Here is a 26663-nt window from a genome sequence, read left to right on the forward strand (position 1 = left end):
GGATCTTCCTCCACAAGTCTATGTAGATCTACGTAGATCATTTCTGGGAAAGTCACATTTATCTGAACGTGTAAAATGTTTTTATACCACAAGTCAGAAATAAGAATAGATTTATTGATTTGTAGATAAGTAACGGGACAGTCTTAAGTGTACTTGTTCACTGAAAATATGTTGTAACATATTTTTTTTTAAATTGTAGTAACATTTTAGTTGTCACGATGCCCTTTTTCAATATGTATAAACCTGGCTATAAACGATGAAATTTGGAAAAATCTAAATTTTTATTTCGTGAGCAGATACTGGGATCGTTAGCAGATACTGGGATCGTTAGCAGATACTGGGATCGTTAGCAGATACTGGGATCGTTAGCAGATACTGGGATCGTTAGCAGCTCATAGATACTGGGATCGTGAGCAGATACTGGGATCGTTAGCAGATACTGGGATCTTTAGCAGATACTGGGATCGTTAGCAGATACTGGGATCGTTAGCAGATACTAGGATCGTTAGCAGCTCATAGATACTGGGATCTTGAGCAGATACTGGGATCGTAGGCAGATACTGGGATCGTTAGCAGATACTGGGATCGTTAGCAGATACTGGGATCGTTAGCACACACTGGGATTGTGTGCAGATACTGGGATCGTTAGCAGATACTGGGATCGTTAGCAGATACTGGGATCGTTAGCACACACTGGCATCGTTAGCAGATACTGGGATCGTTAGCGGATACTGGGATCGTTAGCAGATACAGGGATCGTTAGCAGATACAGGGATCGTGAGCAGATACTGGGATCGTGTGCAGATTGTGGGATCGTTAGCAGATACTGGGATCGTTAGCAGATACTGGGATCGTGAGCAGATACTGGGATCGTGTGCAGATTGTGGGATCGTTAGCAGATACTTCGATCGTTAGCAGATACTGGGATCGTTAGCAGATACAGGGATCGTGAGCAGATACTGGGATCGTGTGCAGATTGTGGGATCGTTAGCAGATACTGGGATCGTTAGCAGATACTGGGATCGTCAGCACAAATTGGGATCGTGTGCAGATTGTGGGATCGTTAGCAGATACTGGGATCGTTAGCAGATACTGGGATCGTTAGCAGATACAGGGATCGTGAGCAGATACTGGGATCGTGTGCAGATTGTGGGATCGTTAGCAGATACTGGGATCGTTAGCAGATACTGGGATCGTCAGCAGATACAGGGATCGTTAGCAGATACTGGGATCGTGAACAGATACTGGGATCGTGAACAGTTCGTGAGCAGCTCTTCCTCGCTAAAACTTTGACGTTCCTGAATGATAATTTGCATTTCTCATTTAAATTATGTCACCATCAACTGCAAAACACTACTCTAATTACAGTCTACTAAAATTATTAATTAATTACAACCATGGGATTATTTTTATATATTTTAACTTTTACAACGATCGATGTTTTTATATAGACTTGATGCTCAAAGAAATACTGTGATACTGGTTATATAACACTACCTATAGTAGTGAAATTGAAAGTAAAAACATACGTTGAACATTGAATATTTTAATTAGGTTCATTTGCATAATCAATTACACAGTGAAATAAGGCTTTTAAGGTATATAAAACTGGTGTTTTTTTATAGCGCTTACCATGTGCCGTGGATCGCTTATGTCAGCAATCTAATAAGGATTTAATATAAACGATTGTAATGTGTAGGGGGAGGTGGCTTGAATGTCACTCACGTAATGTAGGTGCGTTGGTCGGGGACAAGAATGTCATTTAGTGGACATATGTGACAGTCGATAAACCGATGTGTCAGACACTTAATAGGTATGTCTGTCATTTGATAGGTATGTCCGTCATTTGATAGGTATGTCCGTCATTTGATAGGTATGTCCGTCATTTGATAGGTATGTCTGTCATTTGATAGGTATGTCTGTCATTTGATAGGTATGTCTGTCATTTGATAGGTATGTCTGTCATTTGATAGGTATGTCTGTCATTTGATAGGTATGTCTGTCATTTGATAGGTATGTCTGTCATTTGATAGGCGTGTCCGTCATTTGATAGGCGTGTCAGTCATTTGACACTATGTTAGTCACGCCATCTAATATGTCAGACATACGTCAACCAAATTGAGTTTGGGGTCCTCAAGACAAAAACAAATCCACGTTTGACGTGGTATGTACGAGATTGATGACGTCATCGATGGCTTACATTACTTATTGATCTCACATAGACGGAAGTGATTGGCAATCGAACCAGTACAGCCGACGTAATATAACAAACACACCGCCACACGCACTCATACATTGATCAGAAAACTTAATTACAATATGACTGTCTTATTAAAAAAAGTGCACGATATAATTATTTATCAACTTTACTATCTGATTAATGGGGCTTAAAGATTTTATTACAATAAAATAAAATCAGTTTCAGGTTTCGGTTAATGTATTTTAAAAGGCTAAAGATATTTTTGAAATCGCTCTTATTTTTGCTCATACAATTTCCAAAAGTGTTTTTCTGCTTCGATAGGATATTTTTGTAGCCGCGGATCATTTAGTGCAACCATGTGTGACTGCACTATTTTTGTAGGGCACAGGGATACTCCGATATTTAGATCCACACAGTAGCGTCGTTAGTTCATCACTTTTTTTGATAGACTAAGTTTTAAATTAAAAATTAGCTAACAACAAAAAGCCTTCACTTGTCGGACATCAATAAGAAAGTAAACACACAAAGATTTTAAATCTGAAAATCGTAGTTGGTTTCCCAATTCCCTTGTCACTCGTCTTTGCTTGTCCTATGTTAGATATTTCTTTAGTTATTCGTGTAATTACGTAATTATACCAAGTTACAGACAGACAGACAGACAGACAGATAGACAGACAGACAGACAGACAGATAGACAGCAGACACACAGACACAGACAGAAAGACGAACTTAGCCAATGACTAGAGAGTAATGTCCGACAGAAATGAACAACAAAGAAACTGCAATGAAACAAATTTAAAACACAATTTCATTAATTAGTGTAAATCATTTTTATCACAGAAATTAACAAGGGCGACCTGAAAATCATCAACACATTAAATAATTAATTAGAAACAAATCTAATTGACAACTTCTGGTAATATCTGGTTTACGTGATACAGAGTTAATGAGGCGACAACGGCGTCATAACGACGGCGTCATAACAACGGAGTCATCACAATGGCGTCATAATAACGGCTTCATCGCAGATTCTTGAATAAGAAAATGATTAATGAGAAAAATAAATACGATCGTTAAACTGAGAAAATTACACCAGCAGAGGCGTAGCTACCCTTCCCGGCGCCCGGGGACAAACTTTCAATATGGCGCCCTCGTCGGGAGCAACTTTTCAACTTGCACCCTCCCCCCTCAAACTTTCGATTTGCACCACCCCTCAAACTTTACATTTGCACCAATTTGGCGCCCCCTAAGGTCGGTGCCCGGGGACATATGTAGGCCTACCCCCCTCGCTACGCCTCTGTACACAGCGTCTGCAGATAACCTCTTGGTTATTAAGATAAATGAAATCGCAAAACTTAACCCTTGGCCGATCCATGATAGCCAGGTGGGCATAACAATGTGTATTTGTACATTTGTTATATGTTTCGGGATAAATTACATTGTACACCATAAAAGAATCACAATATTCGTTGTTTATTTAGTACAACATTAGCAGCTATCGATATCTAAAAGTCTCTCAATAATAAGGGGAGCTAAAAACTAGCACTGATTGTGTTCATTCAACATCTGAAGTTTTATAAGGTTTGTCTCCCTTTTATAGTAAACCAATTTTATATTGATTAGTGTATGGCTATGGGAACTGCTCTCATGTGTATATCTTTAACTCTGTTTATTTAACATTTTGCTTTTTTTATATTTTTACCGATATATGCTTCCACCTCTTCCTTGAATATTTGTAAAAACGAAAGTATATACAGATGTACAGTGATTATTTTTGTACAGGGTTAACAATAATCTTTATTTAATCACTCGGTAAGATATTTGTCTTTGGTATTAAATTTGCTACAGGTTTTGGGGCCATTGAATAATTTCGGGTCACAAGCTCATAAATATCACATAGCCTGCCTCGTTTTTTTGGGTCACCATCCCATAATTCCTGTCACACGTTTTAGTCAACATCCCATAATTCCTGGCAAAGTTTTATTCCGTGTGTGCCAGCACCTTCCTCCCAGCAACGTAAACCTCCTCAATGTTCCGATCATCCCCTTAAAGAAACAAAAAAGCACATAGTAAAATAAACTCAATTTCGACATCTTTCAGAAAAACTCTCTACTACATTTCAACAGGCTTGAAAAGTCGATGCAATCATACTATTTTTTTTAATCTTTAAAAGAATATGGCAAGCGATAAAACTATAGCCGTTTGGGAACCATCGTTTATACTCATTTTTATATAATTTTTTTAATATAAGCCGTTGAAAAGCCGTTTAGAATTATTTTATCAATTACTAATATATTAGTAATTATTTGTCTGCATATTTCTAGCCTTAATAAAACCGGATATCATTTCGTACTTAAATGTTATAAAATATTCAATTTTGGTTAAAAAATATGCTTTCTAGCAACAACCATTTGGAACCAGCTTTTCAAATATTTAGCACACACGCACCGAAATGTATACTTTTACTCACCCAAGAAAATAAATTTCTGTATGACGTCATCAATGTTGTCCGTCACAAAGACGTCAAACGGTCCGCCTTTGACGTAAGCGTTGACCACTATGGCGTCAAACTCCTTGCCCACGCTGAAGTTCCCGATGACGTCATCAAGTCCAAGTACTGAGAGGAGGAGGGGGGGGGGAATGACCACTTAAAATCAAGGCCTTATAGAGATATTCAAGTTATTACTGATTCATCATCATCATCATCTTTTCCCGTTCGTGCCCAAGAAGTAGAGTTCATCTGTTTCAGAGACTCCGGTATATAAAGGGAAAGTGTGGTCAGCACTACGTTATTAGTGTTTACTTACCTAAAATCTCGACGGGTTATAGAATAAGAAAGTAATAAGTAAGGAGTTTAAAGCTCGCAATTCTTTCATAAGCCCCGGTCAAATATCCAGACAAACTCTGCTTCATCTGTCCTATGAACAATTCTAAAACTGTACTTCACTATAATAAACTACCCGACATGTAACATATGAAATAAGTTTCACAGATTTCACTGGGGAAAATTTACTAACATAGTTACAAAGGGAGTAACCTCTCGGTATTGTACGCTGTGTTATTCCAATAGACACATTAAGGTGTAAGCCTGCTTCATTTGAATGAAACAATCACGAGCACAAATTGATACTTTGAAGTATGACCAAATCTTACCTTTGTTAATATCAAGAATAGAAAATATTACCTTTGCTTCTATCAAGAATGGCCAACTCTTACCTTTACTAACAACAAAAAATGGCCAACTCTTACCTTCACTAACAACAAAAAATGGCCAACTCTTACCTTCACTAACAACAAAAAATGGCCAAATCTTACCTTCACTAACAACAAAAATGGCCAAATCTTACCTTTACTAACAACAAAAAATGGCCAACTCACCTTTACTAACAACAAAAAAATGGCCAAATCTTACCTTTACTAACAACAAAAATTGCCAAATTATACCTTTACTAACAACAAAAATGACCAAATCTTACCTTTACTAACAACAAAAATGGCCAACTCTTACCTTTACTAACAACAAAAATGGCCAACTCACCTTTACTAACAACAAAAAATGGCCAAATCTTACCTTTACTAACAACAAAAATTGCCAAATTATACCTTTACTAACAACAAAAATGACCAAATCTTACCTTTACTAACAACAAAAATGGCCAAATCTTACCTTTACTAACAACAAAAATGGCCAACTCTTACCTTCACTAACAACAAAAATGGCCAACTCTCACCTTCACTATCAACAAAAATGGCCAACTCACCTTTACTAACAACAAAAATGGCCAAATCTTACCTTTACTCACAACAAAAATGGCCAAATCTTACCTTTACTAACAACAAAAATGGCCAAATCTTACCTTTAATAACAACAAAAACGGCCAACTCTCACCTTCGCTACTCCCCAGTGTGGCCAGACGGAACATGTCCATGTACGTGAGTGGCGTCACTGACTCCTCTTTGAGCAACGTCTGCTGTTTGAGAATGTTTGCTGACTCTGCCCCCCGCCGTATGGCGTCTAGCATGGAGGGGCTGTGGCCGCCAGCAAAGTCTGGGAGTCAGGTAAAACATGTCGACTTTAGTGGGGGGTTGTTTCGAAAGGTGTGGGATTGTTTCAACAAATGTGTGATTCTTTCCCAAAATATGTGATTGTTTAAAAAACGTGTGTGATTGAATAAAATAATGTGTGATTTTTTCAATAAATCTGTGATTGTTTTTTTTTAACATGTTATTGTTTCAAAAAATGTGTGATTGACTCAAATAATGTATGTATGTTTCAAATAATTTGTAATTGTGTTGAAAAATATGTGATTTTTTTCAAAAAAATGTGTAATCGTCTCGAAAAATGTGTGATTGTTTCAAAAATGTGTGATTTTTTTTTCAACAAATCCGTGATTGTTTTTAAAATATGAGATTGGTTTTAAAAATGTGTTATTGTTTCAAATCTAACCAAAAAAGTACGAATCTTATATTTAAAAATGTATGATAATTAGCTTTTTGTATTCGTGTTTTGTTTCGGTATATTTTACGAGCCATTTTGTAACTTTAAAAATTTCAAATTTTTAGACGGTTGGCTTACAGAGATATAATTTAACTCACTAGCTATATGAAGGAGAACATGATCACTTGTATGAAAATAACATGACTCACCCGTGCCAAGTCCGACTTTGACCCCCACGTCTAAAGCTTTCCTGACATCAAGAATTCCACTACAGAGGCTGTCATAGAATACAGATTTAAAGTTACAAGATTTTCATTTAAAGTTACAAGATTGATTTGCATTTAAAGTTACAAGATTTTCATTTAAAGTTATAAAATTTTCATTTAAAGTTACAAGATTTTCATTTAGTTACATTTTCATTTAAAGTTGCAATATTTTTATTTAAAGTTACAAGGTTTTCATATAAAGTTACAAGATTTTCATTTAAAGTTACAAGATTTTCAATTCAGTTACAAGATTTTCAATTAATGTTACAAGATTTTCATTTACGTTACAAGATTTTCATTTAAAGTTACAAGATTTTCATTTAAAGTTACAATATTTTCATTTCAGTTACAAGATATTCATTTAAAGTTACAATATTTTCATTTCAGTTACAAGATATTCATTTAAAGTTACAAGATTTTCATTTAATGTTACAAAATGTCTTATGTTTGATATTGGAGTTTTATTACTTATACCTGATAATGGAGTTGTGTGACTTATACCTGATATTTGAGTTTTATGACTTATACCTGATATTGGAGTTTTATGACTTATACCTGATATTTGAGTTTTATGACTTATACCTGATATTGGAGTTTTATGACTTATACCTGATATTGGGGTTTTATGACTGATACCTGATTTTGGAGTTTTATGACTTATACCTGATATTGGAGTTTTATGACTTATACCTGATATTGGAGTTTTTTATGACTTATACCTGATATTGGGGTTTTATGACTGATACCTGATATTGAAGTTTTATGACTTATACCGGATATTGAAGTTTTATGACTTATACCTGATATTGGAGTTTTATGACTTATACCTGATATTGGAGTTTTATGACTTATACCTGATATTGGAGTTTTATGACTTATACCTGATATTGGAGTTTTATGACTTATACTTGATATTGGAGTTGTATGACTTATACCTGATATTGGAGTTGGGACAATGACTGATGCCACTGTCTCTATCTTTGATCAACCTGAGCTCATCACGTGATAGGTGAACGCCGTGGGCAAGAATGGTCTGAAATATGTGGAGAGATGTATTGTTGTAACATAAGCATAACAAAATTTATCTTTATGTTAAACCTCATGCTATTCTCGGATTAAGAAGTCATTTGTTAACAATAATATAAAATTTCCTATTTGTGACTAACCTTTGATCCAGTCACCCACACCCCCTGATAACACACAGGGACCAAGTAACTTTCGCATCTTTGACCCAGCCAGCCACTCCTATATGACCCAGCCACCCACCCCTATATGACCCACCTATGACCCAGCCACCCCTATATGACCCACCCAGCCACCCCCACCCCTATAAGATCCACCCAGCCACCCCCACCCCTATATGACCCACCTTTGACCCAGCCACCCCTATATGACCCACCCAGCCACCCCCACCCCTATAAGATCCACCCAGCCACCCCACCCCTATATGACCCACATTTGACCCAGCCACCCCTATATGACCCACCATTGACCCAGCCACCCACCCCTATATGACCCACCTATGACCCAGCCACCCTTATATGACCCACCCAGCCACCCCCACCCCTATAAGATCCACCCAGCCACCCCACCCCTATATGACCCACCTTTGACCCAGCCACCCTACCCCTATATGACCCACCCAGCCACCCCCACCCCTATAAGATCCACCCAGCCACCCCACCCCTATATGACCCACCTTTGACCCAGCCACCCCACCCCTATATGACCCACCCAGCCACCCCCACCCCTATAAGATCCACCCAGCCACCCCCACCCCTATGTGACCCACCTTTGACCCAGCCACCCCTATATGACCCACCCAGCCACCCCCACCCCTAAAAGATCCACCCAGCCACCCCACCCCTATATGACCCACATTTGACCCAGCCACCCCTATATGACCCACCATTGACCCAGCCACCCACCCCTATATGACCCACCTATGACCCAGCCACCCTTATATGACCCACCCAGCCACCCCCACCCCTATAAGATCCACCCAGCCACCCCACCCCTATATGACCCACCTTTGACCCAGCCACCCCACCCCTATATGACCCACCCAGCCACCCCCACCCCTATAAGATCCACCCAGCCACCCCACCCCTATATGACCCACCTTTGACCCAGCCACCCCACCCCTATATGACCCACCCAGCCACCCCCACCCCTATAAGATCCACCCAGCCACCCCCACCCCTATGTGACCCACCTTTGACCCAGCCACCCCTATATGACCCACCCAGCCACCCCCACCCCTATAAGATCCACCCAGCCACCCCACCCCTATATGACCCACCTTTGACCCAGCCACCCCACCCCTATATGACCCACCCAGCCACCCCCACCCCTATAAGATCCACCCAGCCACCCCCACCCCTATAAGATCCACCCAGCCACCCCCACCCCTATGTGACCCACCTTTGACCCAGCGACCCCTATGTGACCCACCTTTGACCCAGCGACCCCTATGTGACCCACCTTTGACCCACCACCCCTATGTGACCCACCTTTGACCCACCTTTGACCCACCTACCCCTATGTGACCCACCTTTGACCCACCACCCCTATGTGACCCACCTTTGAGCCCAGAAGACCCGCCCTGTCATAGACCTCTGTGTACGAACGTGTGTCGGGGAAAAGTTGGCTCACCAGCTCAATCTCGCCCACGTTTTCACTGATGTGTGTCTGGGGATACAAACATCTGGCACTGACATATGGCACTGACACATGGCACTGACATCATTCACTGACATGTGTTACTGACATCATTAACTGACATATGTCACAGACATTATTAACTGACATATGTCACTGACACCATTCACTGACATACGTCAAAATAATCCTGCCTTTGACTATTGTAAGAAATTACAAATAGTTAGATTATTGCTCATAGAATAAGCCGACCTCAAAAACAGATAGAAACTATACACATTTCATGAATTTCAAACATTTTTAATAGGTGGGTATCAGTTCTTTTTGTGACCAGCAAGCATATGACAGTAAACGTTGATTATCTAATCGTATAACAGACTACATTAATTTGTTGTTTCTTTGTTACATATATTTTTTGCTTGCTTTTTGTGTGCTTATCTTGTAACTCAATTTCGAGCCACTTCTAATGCACCGATTTTGTTCAAACTTTTCAGATACATTTAGAAGATTAATAAATTCAATAATAAAAGTGTAGATAACAAGATTAAGTACTAAGTGATTGTCCGCAGTAAAGAGAAGACAACGAACTGGGGGTTTATTCGTCCGAACATCGACCGCGGACTAAGCAGCGGCAGATAATTGTCTATTAGAGATTGACAGCGACTGATCGCGTTTTAAAGCAGATGTTTTAGTCGCATGTGGATTCAACTTCATTTAGAAATCTAGAACTATTTACTAAAATTAAACAAATTTAAAAAAAAAAACCTTTATAATTATAAGTTTTAAACGCTCCGAATATAAGAAAATACACCGAATTTGCTTGCATTTTATTAAAGAATGAAAATTAGTTTTATTTTCTTGATTTTCATTGCACGTTAAAGCGTTTTATTTTAAAGGTTTTTTTCATATTTTATTTCTTGACAAGAGCTCACAAAACTTGTCTGCTGTAGTTTGTCCTGTTTACAAACAAATTCGCAACGGATTAAACAAATAATCTAAGAGATATAAGTGAATAATTCGCAAAAAAAAACTAAAACTGTAAATTGTTGAACTAAGGACGAAATTTATAAATAACCAAAAACGAGCCTAAGTCTTTGTCGTCGGACATAATTATTAAACAAGGCGGTCTTTAGACGAATGAAATGAAGAGATACCCTAGTCTTAAGTGATATGTCCTCAGCAAGATATATGCTAGATCCGGGCGGTTACCTGAACCGGAAGTGAAAATTCTGTCGCGAGATGGCCAAGTTGTTTCATGAGCTCCATACTGCACGTGACTGCAAATCTTGGTGTGATGCAAGGTGTGATGAGGGGGTTCTGTGGGGGAATACATGAGTACAGACCGACATAAAACTTCGTCTGATACAAGGTGACTTTTATTTCAGAAAATTAGCTTAAAAATTTCTTTTATTACCGTAATTTTTCAAAAATGGTTTACCTTTTTATCTAAAACGTCTTTGATAAATCTGAAATTGAAAGGCATTTTAAGAGAAACTAAAATCATTTGATAAATCTGACATTGAAAGGCGTTTAAAAAGAAAATAAAAACATTTGATAGATCTGAAATTGAAAGGCACTTTAACTTAAGAGAAAATAAAAACATTTGATAAATCTAAAATTGTACGGCGTTTTAAAAGAAAATAAAAACAAGTTTTCACCTTTGTACATTTTGTTATTTCCTAAAGAAAAACAGTTCAAAGATGAAGAAAAAGGAAACAAAAAAAACTGTTTCTGGCATTGAATAAAACATTTCATTCAACTCACGTTGAGTCAGCCGACTCCATCCCCACCCCTTCTTAAACCCTCCCTCTTTCACCCCACCCCCCCCCCCTCTCCTCTTCCCAGCCGTGCATTAATAAAAATATCCTGGGGCCACCAATTTTAACAGTAAACGTGACCCACATCCTCCCTCATTGTCCCTGTATTCCCGTGTTATACAAAAATGGGTTGCACAAAATTCCTGCAGAAATGACCTGTTTTCTATCACGTGACTCACCGTCTGGTATCCGACACCGACTGGTCACGTGACTCCCTGTAGCTGTCCGGTGAGTTCGTGTCCATGTTGACCTTGCCAATAAACGCCCTTTGACCTTGGCGAGCTGACGACGAAAAGAATAGCGTCTTACGTTTTTACGTGAACTTCTACAGTGTTGTGTCCAATGACTATAGCAACAACAACAACAGTAACAACAACAAAAAACAACAATTCTCAACAATTACAACAACCACAGCAGCAATATCCAAAACAACATCAGCAATAACAACCACATGAATAACCACAACAGTAGCAATAACAACCATATCAACCACAACAGCAACAACAATTGCAACAACAAAAGCCACATGAACCACCACAACAGCAACAACCACAATAGCAACACCGACAACAGCATGAACAACCACAACATTAAATATCCACAACAATAACAACAGGAACAACAACAGCAACAGCCCCAACCACATCAACAACCAACCAACTCACCAACAACCCCAACCACATCAACAACCAACCAACTCACCAACAACCCCAACCACATCAACAACCAACCAACTCACCAACAGCATCAACCACATCAACAACCTACCAACTCACCAACGGCATCAACCAGCGTCATGGTTGACCTGCGGTCTATGGTGGCGAAGTAACAAACTGTGGTCGTTCCGTTTCTCAACGTCCTGTTCTATACAACAGATTATATATTAATAACAAGTAAACTTTGTTTTGAAATAACGAAACTCAACGGGAAAGTTGCAAATAAAAGATGCGCAACAGTAGCTTACGCACATATTAGAAAATTGCACACACAGAAAAATGCGCACACAGAAAATTTAGTTAAATAAACGTTATTTCCTTGTGGAATGACTTATATTAAGTGTAGATTGACTTACAACATAATATACAACATAATATACCCGCTAACAAACTAATGCAGCCCTAAACACTGTAGTCACAAAACGCACAAACACAACACGCACAAACACAACACGCACAAACACAACACGCACAAACACAACACGCACAAACACAACACGCACAAACACAACACGCACAAACACAACACGCACAAACACAACACGCACAAACACAACACGCACAAACACAACACGCACAAACACAACACGCACAAACACAACACGCACAAACACAACACGCACAAACACAACACGCACAAACACAACACAACACGCACAAACACAACACGCACAAACACAACAAGCACAAACACAACACGCACAAATACAACACGCACAAACACGCTGAACTAGCTTTACGTCCTCACCACACATTTGTTGTAGACATCAGACGCGAACTGGTCGTCTGAGAGGAACCGGGTCTCTGTGGGGTAGGTGTACGTCTGTAACCATGGCAACAGCTCCAGGCCGCTTCCGGTGCCGACGAATGAAAACTGCGGCGCATGCGCGTGTGAGTCAACAAATCCGGGCATCAGAAATCTGCAGACAAGAGAAACTGCCTGCTGTAGCATCAGGGGAGGGGCGGAGGGGAAGAATTGTAAAGCATGGTGGGGGAGAAGGGAAGCATAGTAAAGCATGTTATGGGAGAAGGGAAGTATAGCAAAGCATGATGTTGGAGAAAGGAAGTATTGTAAGGCACGATGGAAACCTACAGTGGAGCTGATAGCTCATGCAATGACACCCCCTACACATACACACACACTTTCACACACACATACACACCCTATATCACATAGCAGGATTGGGAGCTGCTGAATTTTTGCAAAAGTAAAAATAGCTCACGACAGTGAGTCGGATCAAATAGTACAACGTCAGCAACCAAACGCCAATCACCCAACAGCTCAACAGCAACGTGTTTAATAAAAATCATAAACATCGGAACTCGTATTACTAAGTGATGGCGTGGTCGGGCGGCAGAGCACATGAATACTATCTCAAGTTCCCCTAGCTCGTACACCCGGGCAGATGAGGCTCGTTAGCTGGGGCCAGCAACCCATCTAGGAGAGAGGATTCACCCACAACCACCACTACCAACAACCATTTCGCCATCCGCAATATTACACTGCTAGTAGATTCTAGATTCCCACTAATAATTGGCGTTAAGAAAAGACAATTTTCCTCACTTTTGTTTTAAATAGATGACGTCATCTTGAGATATTTGATACTTTTCTAGCACGGTGGATAGTTGGTCTTTGCTGGTCACAAAAATTATCTGTAAAAAAATATGTAAAACAAAGCGTTTTTTAAGGTTTACAACAATACTTTGAAAATGCAAACTTGTGTGTCTATGTATGCTAAAACCGTTATGCAAAAAAGGTAAGTGTTAGGACTTTAGTTAGACTTGACATGGAGGTGGGGTTAGGGTAGATCTAACAACGTAAAAGTTTAGTTTTTAAGTCTCTGGTTAGACTTGACATGGAGGTGGGGTTAGGGTAGATCTACCAACGTAAAAGTTTAGTTTTTAAGTCTCTGGTTAGACTTGTCATGGAGGTGGGGTTAGGGTAGATCTACCAACGTAAAAGTTTAGTTTTTAAGTCTCTGGTTAGACTTGACATGGAGGTGGGGTTAGGGTAGATCTACCAACGTAAAAGTTTAGTTTTTAAGTCTCTGGTTAGACTTGTCATGGAGGTGGGGTTAGGGTAGATCTACCAACGTAAAAGTTTAGTTTTTAAGTCTCTGGTTAGACTTGATCTGAAGGTGGGGTTAGGGTAGATCTACCAACGTAAAAGTTTAGTTTTTAAGTCTCTGGTTAGACTTGGCATGGAGGTGGGGTTAGGGTAGATCTACCAACGTAAAAGTTTAGTTTTTAAGTCTCTGGTTAGACTTGTCATGGAGGTGGGGTTAGGGTAGATCTACCAACGTAAAAGTTTAGTTTTTAAGTCTCTGGTTAGACTTGTCATGGAGGTGGGGTTAGGGTAGATCTACCAACGTTGACGTGGTGATCAAGATAAGCAATGTTCGGCGTAGTTTCGCATAATGTAGTAGACAAGTGATAGTGTTTCTTTAAGACATTTTTTTTTGTCTAGGGGCACTTGAAACTTTAGGGGAGTGGAGGGGGGCCGGCGTGTATTTCCAAAAGAGTGGGGGCGGACATGTCACACACCTGTCACTGTCATGTCACACATCTGTCACTGTCATGTTATATATGGCAATGTCATGTCGCAAATGTCACTGTTATGTCACACATGTCACTCTCATGTCACCCCTGTCGCTATCATCTCACACACCTGACACTCTCATGTCACACACATCTGTCATGTCACACATATGTCACTATGATGTTACATCAGGCACTGTCATGTCACATCTGTCAATGTCCCTCACCTGCTGAAGTCATTTAAAACACCTGCATATGTCAAGTCACACATCTGTCACACACGTCTGACCCACACATCAACCACACACATCTGCTACAGTCATACCTCACACAATACGTGTGTGTCATCTTTTAAAAAGCGTGTTAACCCAGCTGTAAAAACTAGCAACTAAACCTCCACCTGAGTGAGTCATGTCGACTCGCATAATTTCAGCCCTTATCATCAAATAATTGAATAATTAAACTGAGGTGACAGCTTCATCTAATGATATTTGGTAGTATAAATATGGTGGTTGTGATGGTACAATTTTTGGTAGTATAATTCGGTGGCTGGGATGGTTACACCTTTTTGGTAATATAATTAGGGTGGTTGGGATGGTACAATACAATTTTTGGTAGCATAATTCGGTGGTTGGGATGTTACAATACAATTTTTGGTAGCATAATTAGGGTGGTTGGGATGGAACAATACAATTTTTGGTAGCATAATTCGGTGGTTGGGATGGTACAATTTTCGGTAGTATAATTAGGGTGGTTGGGATGGTACAATGTTTGGTAGTATAATTAGGTGGTTGGGATGGTTAAAAAAATTTTGTAGTATAATTAGGTGGTTGAGATGGTACAATGTTTGGTAGTATAATTAGGTGATTGGGATGGTTGACTGGCCGTACCTAAACAGACTGGTTGACTTTATTAAATCTATGACAATACCATTTTAGGCTAATCATAATGTGGAATTTAATATTTCCCATCCGAGTCATTAACTGTCATTGTTACTAGTCATCTAAGAGAGAAAACTCCGATTTCAAACAGGAGTTGAGTCCCTTATGCGATATCATCACCAACTTTGAATTCTATCCAGCAACTTCAACAACGCTAGTTGGTACCCAACGCAATAACTTATCAATTCTTTAGACTATACCAGCAAAGTTCCAGAGAGGGGTCACGATGTATGACCATCCCTTGACCTCTTCATCCAATGCCAAGTTACCCCCACCCCACTAGGATGTCACTTCTCTAGGTACCTTAAATGTCGCCTGATGTAAAAATGGAGCCATGTTTTTTTCATAATGATCTCAGCGTGCGAAAAAAAAAAATGGAAGCAGTTTCCGAAATAATGGAAATAAAAAGAAGACGCTGGGTAGGGCACGTCCTAAGAATGAATCCAGATAATATCGCGGTAATGTCACTAAACTGGACGCCTCAAGGAAAAAAGAAAGGGAAGGCAAAGGGAGACGTGGAAGCGCACTGCCAGGAAGAAGCTGGCAGAGGCAGGATTGTCATGGGGGAGTGCCAGGAAAATTGTCGGTGACCGACAAAAGTGGAGGGTGTTACGTCCCTTACTTGTCCCCTGCTTGTGTGTGTGTTGTGTGCTGGAACAACAGGTACCCTCTCTTTGGTGTATAGTTGTAGCCCTTGGTTGAGTGTGTTCAGAGGCGTAGCGAAGGGGGGTCAGGGGGTACATATGTCCCCGGGCGTCGACCTTAGGGGGCGCCAAAATGGGTTGGAAAAACCAATTAAAATTTCATTTTAGCTGCATTTTGCTTTATACATATAAAAAATATATGAGGGGGGAGGGGTGCAAATCGAAAGTTTGATGGGGGGGGGGGGTGCAAATAGAACGTTTGAGGGAAGGGGGGCTAAATTGAAAGTTTGTCCCCGGGTGCCGGGAAGGGTCGCTACGCCTCTGAGTGTGTTTACAATTACATGGAGCGAGAAGTGTTCACGTGAGGTGTGTCAGGTGACGGGTGTCAGAGCGTGTGCCAGTGTGTGAAGCAGTTAGTTGTAGTGTGGCTGTGGACGTGGAACGTGGTGTTGAGTATTGTTATTTAGGTTGTAGACCCCTTTTGATCTTTTATTATTTTATTACTGTATATATATTAAATCTATTATTATTATTATTATAGAGTGTTAGTGTTATCTACTATTGTATAGGTTGTCTTTGTCTGTTGCTATATATATACCCCTAGACATTGAAGAACCCAACAGAGGGAGCTTTCTGTACGCCCCCATGTGTTGGGCACTAAAAAGAAGAGATGATAATGAAACGGCTGGACTTACCTTCCCGTTTCTCACGGCAATGGCGGTGTCGGTGAGCACTTCAAGACTCTTTGTTTTGGTCGAGTGGACCAGGGTACCCACAAACACAAGGTCGTTCGTCTCCGGCATGGTTGTCAGTCAGGCAAGATTTGCTGGACGATGGCAGCCAGGCAAGCTATGCTGGACGATGGTAGTCAGACAAGATTTGCTGGACGATGGCAGTCAGACAAGATTTGCTGGACGATGGTAGTCAGGCAAGATTTGCTGGACGATGGTAGTCAGGCAAGATTTGCTGGACGATGGCAGTCAGGCAAGATTTGCTGGACGATGGTAGTCAGGCAAAATTTGCTGGACGGTGGCAGTCAGGCAAGATTTGCTGGACGATGGTAGTCAGACAAGATTTGCTGGACGATGGTAGTCGACAAGATTTGCTGGACGATGACAGTCAGGCAAGATTTGCAGGACGATGGTAGTCAGACAAGATTTGCTGGACGATGGTAGTCAGACAAGATTTGTTGGACGGTGGCAGTCAAACTATGCTGGACGATGATGTTCAGACAATTATGTATGATGACAGTCAGACAAGCTATGCTGGATGTTCCTTAGTTAGTCAGACAAGCTATGCTTGACGATGATGTTCAGACAAACTATGCTGGATGTGCCTTATAACAAAGTCAGACAAACTATGCTGGTCGGAATATTCCTTGACAGCCAGACACTGAACGCTGATTAGCCTGCAACACAAAGAGTAAACAAACCACTTTAAATTCACAGTGCAAAGAATAACCAAAGAAAAACCAAAATATTCCTGTTAATTTAATGACTGACGGGAACAGGTGGGTAGGGGAGGTAACTGCTGGTGTGAAGTATGTTGTACGCAAAAAATGTATTCTTTCATTATGCATTCAAAACCCTTATCACTAACCTAACAAATGTAATGACATTTGTTTTTAAAATCGATTTCACCTAGCGGGAGATATAAAATATACTGGTTATTAAAAATACGTTATATTTTTTTCTCACCAGTCTGGTATTAAAAACACTAACAAAAGTAAAACACATTTTAAAATAGAGTTCAAATACGTATTCCCATTTCGGTTACATCGAAATTCGCTAGAGTCCAGTGAACTATTTTATCGTTGTTTAAGAAGAAAACAATCCACAAATATCCCACAATTTCACCCCACCATGAAGAGATTCTAAAGATAACATAGACTGTGTTTCTCTCAGTCAGCTTTTGTCACATCGAATCGGTGATTCTCAACAGTTCTATTTTGGTATCAATACACATTTCTACTCAGGGTCTAAGCTCCCAAATATTCTATATATGTTTAAGCTCCCAAATATTCTGCCACTGACTAAGCTCCCAAATATTCTGCCACTGACTAAGCTCCCAAATATTATGCCACTGTCTAAGCTCCCAAATATTATGCCACTGTCTAAGCTCCCAAATATTCTGCCACTGCTTAAGCTCCCAAATATTATGCCACTGTCTAATCTTCCAAATATTATGCGACTGTCTAAGCTCCCAAACATTATGCCACTGTCTAAGCTCCCAAATATTCTGCCACTGTCTAAGCTCCCAAATATGCTGCCACTGTCTAAGCTCCCAAATAATCTGCCACTGTCTAAGCTCCCAAATATTCTGCCACTGTTTAAGCTCCCAAATATTATGCCACTGTCTAATCTTCCAAATATTCTGCCACTGTCTAAGCTCCCAAATATTCTGCCTCTGTCTAAGCTCCCAAATATTATGCCACTGTCTAAGCTCCCAAACATTATGCCACTGTCTAAGCTCCCAAATATTATGCCACTGTCTAATCTTCCAAATATTCTGTCACTGTTTAAGCTCCCAAATATTATGCCACTGTCTAAGCACCCAAATATTCTGCCACTGACTAAGCTCCCAAATATTCTGCCACTGTCTAAGCTCCCAAATAGTATGCCACTGTCTAAGCTCCCAAATATTATGCCACTGTCTAATGTTCCAAATATTCTGCCACTGTCTAAGCTCCCAAATATTATGCCACTGTCTAAGCTCCCAAATATTCTGCCACTGTCTAAGCTCCCAAACATTATGCCACTGTCTAAGCTCCCAAATAGTATGCCACTGTCTAAGCTCCCAAATATTCTGCCACTGTCTAAGCTCCCAAATATTATGCCACTGTTTAAGCTCCCAAACATTATGCCACTGTCTAAGCTCCCAAACATTATGCCACTGTCTAATCATCCAAATATTCTGCCACTGTTTAAGCTCCCAAATATTATGCCACTGTCTAAGCTCCCAAATATTCTGCCTCTGTCTAAGCTCCCAAATATTCTGCCACTGTCTAAGCTCCCAAATATTCTGCCACTGTAAAACTCTGTTTAAAAAACGGACCATTTTGTATTCATTTATTTGGAAATATATATATATATATATATATATATATATATATATATATATATATATATATATATATATATATATATATATATATATATATATATATATATATATATATATCGTATATGGAAATTAATACTTAGCTACATACAGGGGTTATAAAACACAACACGTTCAACTTTAGGCTTGTGAAACCTAAACATTCTGGCTCTAGTCATTTTATCTGTACCTAAATAGTTTCAATATAATTATTATTTCGCGTTAGTATTAGCAGGTCACGTGTGAGAACCGCTGTATCAGATCAATACAAGGCATCGATCGGTAATTAGCAACTGGCTAAAACACTGCTTGAACATAATTAGCCGAGACATGTTTACTGTAATTAGAAAGCTGTTAATTAAAAGAAAATTAATGACTTTAATCACAGTAAAGTCTGATGAAAACGTCCATTAATGACGTCACGGTGAGAACGGGAGGGGTTCGGACTTTGACGACGAGGGAGGGGGGTACGGCGTCAAACTTGCGCATTGTTAAAAGTATTATTCAGGTTGAATAATTCGCATTTTAAAGTATTTTTTGTAAATTATAATCCTTATGCCTTAGTTTACATCGTCCGTCCCAGCTCAATTTACAGCCTAGAAAGAAATCGCGTTCAAAAAACTCAAAACAAAATTACAGATTGGAAGGGCAGGGGTTTAGGCTAAAACTTTTCAAGGACTGTCTGACATTTTGTGACAATGTGTGATAATGTGAAAAGGGGTCATCCATAAATGAAGTCACGCTTATTAAATGATTTTTACCCCCCCCCCCTCCCTCCTTTACACATAGTCACAAAAAGCCAGACCCCCCTCCCTTAAAATGACGTCACACAACCCCCCCCCCTCCCTCAAAATTGCAGTTGACTTTCTTAAAATAGGGTATTTTTCCAAAATCTTGTCTGAACTCTGGAAACAGAGTATTTTAATCAATTCCTATTACAATGTATTAAAAAACGTTTTCTAAAACGCGAAATAACGGCTAAAACTCGTTTTCTATCATTGCTTTTTTTATAAATGCAAAAGTGTGACGTCACACCATCTGAACCCCCCCCCCCCTCCCCCTCATCACAGACCGTCACAAAATTACAGACCCCTCCCCCCTACGAGTGTGACGTCATTTATGGACGACCCTAAAGAGTTAAAATATAAAAATCGTCACAAACCTGGTTTGAACCTGATTTGGGTGCCCTAATGAACTTTTTAAATTAACAAAAACAACACGTTTCACCTTGACCTATGACCCAACTATAAAACCACGAGCTCAATTTCCAGAAGTTTCTAGGCGTGAAGAATGAAAAAGTTGATGAGTTAAGATTCAAGTCAAGAACGGTAACTGGTGTTTATGTACGGTCACGAGTTGTCTGACTTGTGTGTCATGTTAGCCCGACTAGTGTTCACGGTACAAAAAGTTTAGCTCCATAAAACATGGAAGTCACTTCAGTGCTGTGATGCTGCGTTTCTCTAAGTCGTTCTCTCAGAGTAGTGGAGCCCTAGTGTACCATAGAGCCCTTGTATACCAGAGAGCCCTAGAGTACTAAAGAGCCCTAGTGCACCAGAGAGCCCTTGTATACCAGAGAGCCCTAGAGTACCAAAGAGCCCTAGTGTACCATAGAGCCCTAGTGCACCATAGAGCCCTAGTGTACCATAGAGCCCTAGTGTACCATAGAGCCCTTGTTTACCATAGAGCCCTAGTGTACCATAGAGCCCTAGTGTACCATAGAGCCCTTGTTTACCATAGAGCCATAGTGTACCATAGAGCCCTTGTTTACCATAGAGCCATAGTGTACCATAGAGCCCTAGAATACCAGAGAGCCCTAGTGTACCATAGAGCCCTAGTGTACCATAGAGCCCTAGTGTACCATAGAGCCCTAGAGTACCAGAGAGCCATTGTGTACCAGAGAGCCCTATTGTACAAGAGAGCCCTTGTGTACCATAGAACCCTTGTATACCAGAGAGCCCTAGTGCATCAGAGAGCCCTATTTAAGCTAAGAGCCCTTGTATACCAGAGCCCTAATGCACCAAAGAACCTTGGTGTAGCAGATTCAATAATTTATCACAGAGCCCTGTTCTACCAGAGAGCCCGAGTGTACCACAGAGCCCTAGTGTATCAGAGAGCCCGAGTGTACCATAGACAATAGTGTAGCACAGTGCCCAAGTGTATCAGAGAGCCAATGTGAAATCTAACTCGAGCTGAATAACATATACCTACATTACTAACTACTTCACACTAGATATGTTACCACTGATAGTTAACGTAAGAAAACAATAACTCTTCATTGCTTGAAGCACGTTACTTCGATAACACAAATCTTGACTTCTATTGACAAATCTTTACACGAAAACACGGACAGGTACATTGATTGTAGCGGTGGCGTGTTGAGGGACAGGTATATTATGGGGTAGGGGTTCATGTATGCTGCTCTGGGGGGGGGGGGCGTTAGGGGTAACCTGGAATAAAATGATCCCATGTCTCTTGTCTTGTTTACGTTGAATTTATTTTGTTTTGCTTTTTACTTGCCATGGACTATAAATCAATGTCTAAAATAAAACCATATGAAAGCTCCTATGTTAAATAACTGGTATGTCCTTGTGATTTTAAATTAGCTTGTAGCGACGTTGTCTTTTACCACATATCTCATTTAATTAGCGATGAATTTTTTTTTTCTAAATTCGGGGAGTGGAGAGGGGGCACCTTACACCTGTGCATGTACTGCTAACGCCCATGACTCCAGCACGAAAACCTGACAGCAACATGGAGCCTGTAGTGACGTAACATGGAGCCTGTAGTGACGTAACATGGGCGGTCCCCCACGTGACCGTCCATCAAACCGTGACCGGACTAATTAGCCAGGGTCACGTGGGTGACAGACATGGAACCTTGACCTCATCGTGACCCACTGGAACAGTTGGAAGACATAAATATGCAGAGACCATAATACGGACATGACGATAGTCTAATTAGAGTAATTAGCGTCACAGCATGTGTGGTTGTCTCGCCATTTGTTTTGTCAATATTCTTTAGATTACTCAACTCCATTGCTTCAATCAGATATCAGATATTTTTGGACTTCTTAATTGATAATTCATTCACAAAAACGTATTAATGTATCATTCCATCACAAGTATTAATTAGATCAACTTATGACCGTCAGTAATAAATAATAAAAATAAAAACAAAACTCATTTTTTAAAACCTTCAAAGATCACAAACTTAAAGCTGTAATAACTATTTTTGTGGCACTGTGTGGTCGGATATTAGCGCGCACGACTGCTAACCTAGACGTGTCGAGTTCGAATCCCGGGCTTGAGTCCCTGAGCCCACCCAGCTCTTATGGGTACCTGACTCGCATAAGGGAAAGTAAAGGCGGTTTGGCATAATTTTGACCGCGGTATCACTTCTTTATACCGAGGTCACTAAAAATGATGAACTCTACTGCATCTTCCCATTGACTCCCAAGTTCTAAAGTGTAACAATTTTTTTACAATTTCATTCGTCAGCGTGAATCTAGTCTTGTGAACAAACCTTATGTAAATGTATGCACAACCGTGTGCTTTTTCTATAACAATCCATTCGGCTTCACACGTCATTAGCTGCAGTGTTTCTTCCAGACTTTTTTCTCCGGGGGAGGGGGGGGGGGGTCGGGGGGGGGGGGGGGCACTTGAAATTTTCGGGGCGGGGGGGCGGTAGACTTTCTTTCGGGGGGGGGGGGCGGACACTGTTAATATTATATATTTTCTATATAAACTATATAAATTTCATTTCGTTCGGGGGGGGTGTGGGCGGTAGAATTTTTTCGCCCCCCCCCCCCCCCGAAGAGATGCCTGGAAGAAACTCTCATTAGCTGTGGGATACAAAGGTTAAGTTGCTAGACAAGCCCTAAGTGTCGAGATGGATTCACAGAATTAAATGAACGTTTGGGAATCTGAACGGAGTTGGAATCTAGTCAAAGTAAAGATGCTAAAGTAATTGAAACAACGAAATGTATTCATATAGAGAAAAGTTACCTACCTACGTCCAAAGACATAAACAGATTAGTAAATAACTAGATGTATTCATATCAACGAGCCGGCCCGCGGCATAACATACGCCGCTATTTAGTTGTTTCTAATTTTCAGTAATTCATAATTTGTGAATTCGACAGTACCAACGCTGACAATGAAAATATTTCTTTAAAACACTATAAGTAGCTCGTTAAGGACCATAACCCCCCCCCCCCCCGCTTCCTTCCCCCCCCCCCCCCCCCCCCCCTACGTTTAAAATCGTTGGCTCTGCTTGTAAACATTTAGAGTGAACACAGCTCACTAAAACCATGTAGGGGTGGGGAGGTAGGGAGAGCGTTTGCAGCTTGTTTTCTAACGGCTCGAAGAAGAGAATTATATATATAGATTATACAAGAGAGAAAAGTAACATAACTACGTTTAATAAACCGGGAGTGATCTCCCCTAAACTTTCTCGAATATTTCTTATATAACTTGGAATATAGACATGATTTTTAATTACTTAAACTTTTAAAAATAGAATAGAATCTCATAGAACAAAATAGTATTAGTACTTTATAAATTTACATGCGTTTTTTGAGAAATCGGAAATAGCGTAAATTAGTACTTCCAGTCAACGGAAATTACTCAAAATTTGAAAGAAGGTAGAGAATTAGATCTTTTACTTACATGTGAAATTTCATTTATCTATCTGAAATAGTACTCAAGTTATAGGCTTTTGAAAAATTCAAGTAGAAAAAGTACCACTTCCGGTTATCGAAAATCGCTCAAAAGTTGATCAGGATCTACGATTTTGATAAAATACTTATATATGGAATTTCATAAACCTAGCTGTAACGATACTCAAGTTATCGTGTTTACACACACACACACACACACACACACACACACAGACAAACACAGACACACAGACATACGGACAAGATTGCAAAATTATGTTTTTCCGTATCAGTGAGGTGTAAAACGTCGAGATTTGTAAAAAAATCTCTATTTTTTTTATTTATTTTTTTGCACGATTACAAGACTTTCTCTATACTTCGTATATACGAGGAAGTAAAAATATAAGCATACGCATTTTATGATAGAAATAACTAGATGTGTTTATATAGATAAGGGGTTGTCCATAAATGACGTCACACTCGAAGGGGGGAGGGGGTCCGTAATTTTGTGACGGTGTTTGATGAGGGGGGGGGGGAAATCATAAAAAAAAAGCGGGACGTCATGTATGGATGACCCCTAATACAAGAGAGAAAATTAAACTTCCTATGTTCAAAGATTTAAACAAGCGTAGTTAACGTTAGAAATTACGAGAAAAAAATTAACCTACCTACTGTCAAAGGAAGACATACGTAGTTTTTGATAAAGAGATTGCCCTTCCAATTCTCCGTTATGTAATTCTTAAAGCCTTACAAATCTTACCGCAAGCTACCTACACTACAAAGAAAACTTGGCGTACTAGGGTGTATACTTAGACAAAAGATGTAGTATCAAACAGTATCTGACACGCTAGATTTAACTCCAAACACCTAAAATAACACTGGGTAAGTGGAAGCAGTTAAATTTTCATGGCTAGATGATAGACTACATAAAAGAGAGGAGCACCGGAGGTACAATATAGAGGGTAGTTATATTTTATAGCTTTACAGCTACATAAGCCAATGTTTACAGCGCTGTTTTGTTGGAATTAGGCCTAGGTTTGCTGGAAGCGTAAACTACATACAACAAAAGCTTAGGTACTTTACGACGGGGGGAACATTTAGAGGTAACTGACGTGTACAGAACTTTCTCAAGGTCTCAATGGAATGGGGTCAGTAACGTGCCTAGCGGGGGTCGGTGGTGTCAGTGGCGTACCTAGTGGGCGTCAGTATCGAACCTAGCGGGGGTCAGTGGGGAACCTAGCGGGGGTCAGTATCGAACCTAGGGGGGGGGGGTCAGTGGCGTACCTAGCGGGGGTCAGTATCGAACCTAGGGGGGGTCAGTGGCGTACATAGCGGGGGTCAGTATCGAACCTAGGGGGGGTCAGTGGCGTACCTAGCGGGGGTCAGTATCGAACCTAGGGGGGGTCAGTGGCGTACCTAGCGGGGGTCAGTATCGAACCTAGGGGGGTCAGTGGCGTATCTAGCGGGGGTCAGTATCGAACCTAGGGGGGGTCAGTGGCGTACCTAGCGGGGGTCAGTATCGAACCTAGGGGGGGTCAGTGGCGTACCTAGCGGGGGTCAGTATCGAACCTAGGGGGGTCAGTGGCGTATCTAGCGGGGGTCAGTATCGAACCTAGGGGGGGTCAGTGGCGTACCTAGCTGGGGTCATTAGCGTACCTAGCGGGGGTCAGTTGTGTACTAAAGGGTCAGTGGCGAACCTAACGGGGGTCAGTGGCGTACCTAGCGGGGGTCAGTGGTGTACTAAAGGGTCAGTGGCGTACCTAAGGTGGGGTCAGTGGTGTACTAAAGGGTCAGTGGCGTACCTAAGGTGGGGACAGTGTACTAAAGGGTCAGTGGCGTACCTAGGGTGGGGTCAGTAGCGTACTAAGGGTCAGTAGAGTACCTAAGGTGGTGGCCGACTGAGGTCGCACTTGTTTATCTTAGTATATCCTTAAATTAAAACAACAAACCACCCATTATCACGTGAGATCTAAACAATAGCGAGCAACAAACCACACGCTAATAATAACCACTCACGATTATTATTCCGAATTTAAGTCCATAGAACGTCCCTGAGTCCACTCAGCTCTGTTGGGTACCTGACTCACGATCGGTAACGTACAGACGGCTGGACATAGTGCTGACCACACTATTTCCTTATATGCCGAGGTAACAGAAACACTTTCCCCATGATGGACCCTCAAAGAAAACAATAACAAACACCAAAACACATAATATTAAATAAGTTTATCTAAAACAAACACCTAAACAAACATCATATCATACCTAAACAATAGCAATAACAAGAGAGAATGAGTACTTACCTATTCACTGCTGTCAGGTAAATCAAGAAAGAATGTTGCACACACGTTTTTTTTCTACCCTTAACAATAGGTTATCTTTACGATACCCTAAGCTGTTGAATAATTTAACCCTTACGATTAACAACCGACAACTACATTACGCTTTGCTTGTCAAGAAAATTTGCATATGTAAGCTTTTTTAATTCACGATTAAACCCCCGCTGAGCTAGTTTATAGACAAGCGACTAGTATTGTAAGACAGCGGTAAAGCGGTATCAAGGTTATGGCATGACGTCACGACCTGATGTAATGTGAGACAAACGAGGCTACCTACACGAGATCTGCCCGACTTCTGCGAGATGTCTGCTGGGACGTTTTCAGTTTGTCGTGTTGGATGTTTGTCG

The 26663-nt window shown here is 40.5% G+C and overlaps 1 protein-coding gene across 1 annotated transcript; it reads right to left on the minus strand.

Annotated features, from left to right (window-relative positions):
• Positions 1-3612: 3612 nt before the first annotated feature.
• LOC131955136 (guanine deaminase-like) lies at positions 3613-24829 on the minus strand. Its single transcript, XM_059319119.1, has 14 exons — positions 24646-24829; positions 16917-17629; positions 13663-13751; positions 12847-13018; positions 12159-12246; positions 11562-11664; positions 11004-11031; positions 10775-10882; positions 9488-9595; positions 7840-7937; positions 6848-6915; positions 6090-6248; positions 4671-4817; positions 3613-4245 (listed from the first exon to the last, which is right to left on the minus strand). The coding sequence occupies exons 2-14, from the start codon at positions 17022-17024 to the stop codon at positions 4181-4183; spliced, it is 1341 nt and encodes a 446-aa protein (XP_059175102.1). The 5' UTR covers positions 17025-17629; positions 24646-24829; the 3' UTR covers positions 3613-4180.
• Between the last annotated feature and the right edge of the window lie 1834 nt (positions 24830-26663).

This window comes from Physella acuta, unplaced genomic scaffold, assembly GCF_028476545.2.
Source record: "Physella acuta isolate Inbredline_101_S28 unplaced genomic scaffold, ASM2847654v3 ptg001057l, whole genome shotgun sequence".
In the NCBI taxonomy this organism is placed as follows: domain Eukaryota; kingdom Metazoa; phylum Mollusca; class Gastropoda; family Physidae; genus Physella; species Physella acuta.

What these genes read in the sequence shown, in the direction of transcription:
- LOC131955136 (XM_059319119.1), bottom strand. Translation starts at nt 17,024, where the DNA reads ATGCCGGAGACGAACGACCTTGTGTTTGTGGGTACCCTGGTCCACTCG. An exon ending in TCGGTGTCGGATACCAGACG is followed by an intron (nt 11,032 to 11,561) that starts GTGAGTCACGTG and finishes TTTCAATTTCAG; the next exon opens with ATTTATCAAAGACGTTTTAG. An exon ending in AAGACGTTTTAGATAAAAAG is followed by an intron (nt 10,883 to 11,003) that starts GTAAACCATTTT and finishes ATTCCCCCACAG; the next exon opens with AACCCCCTCATCACACCTTG.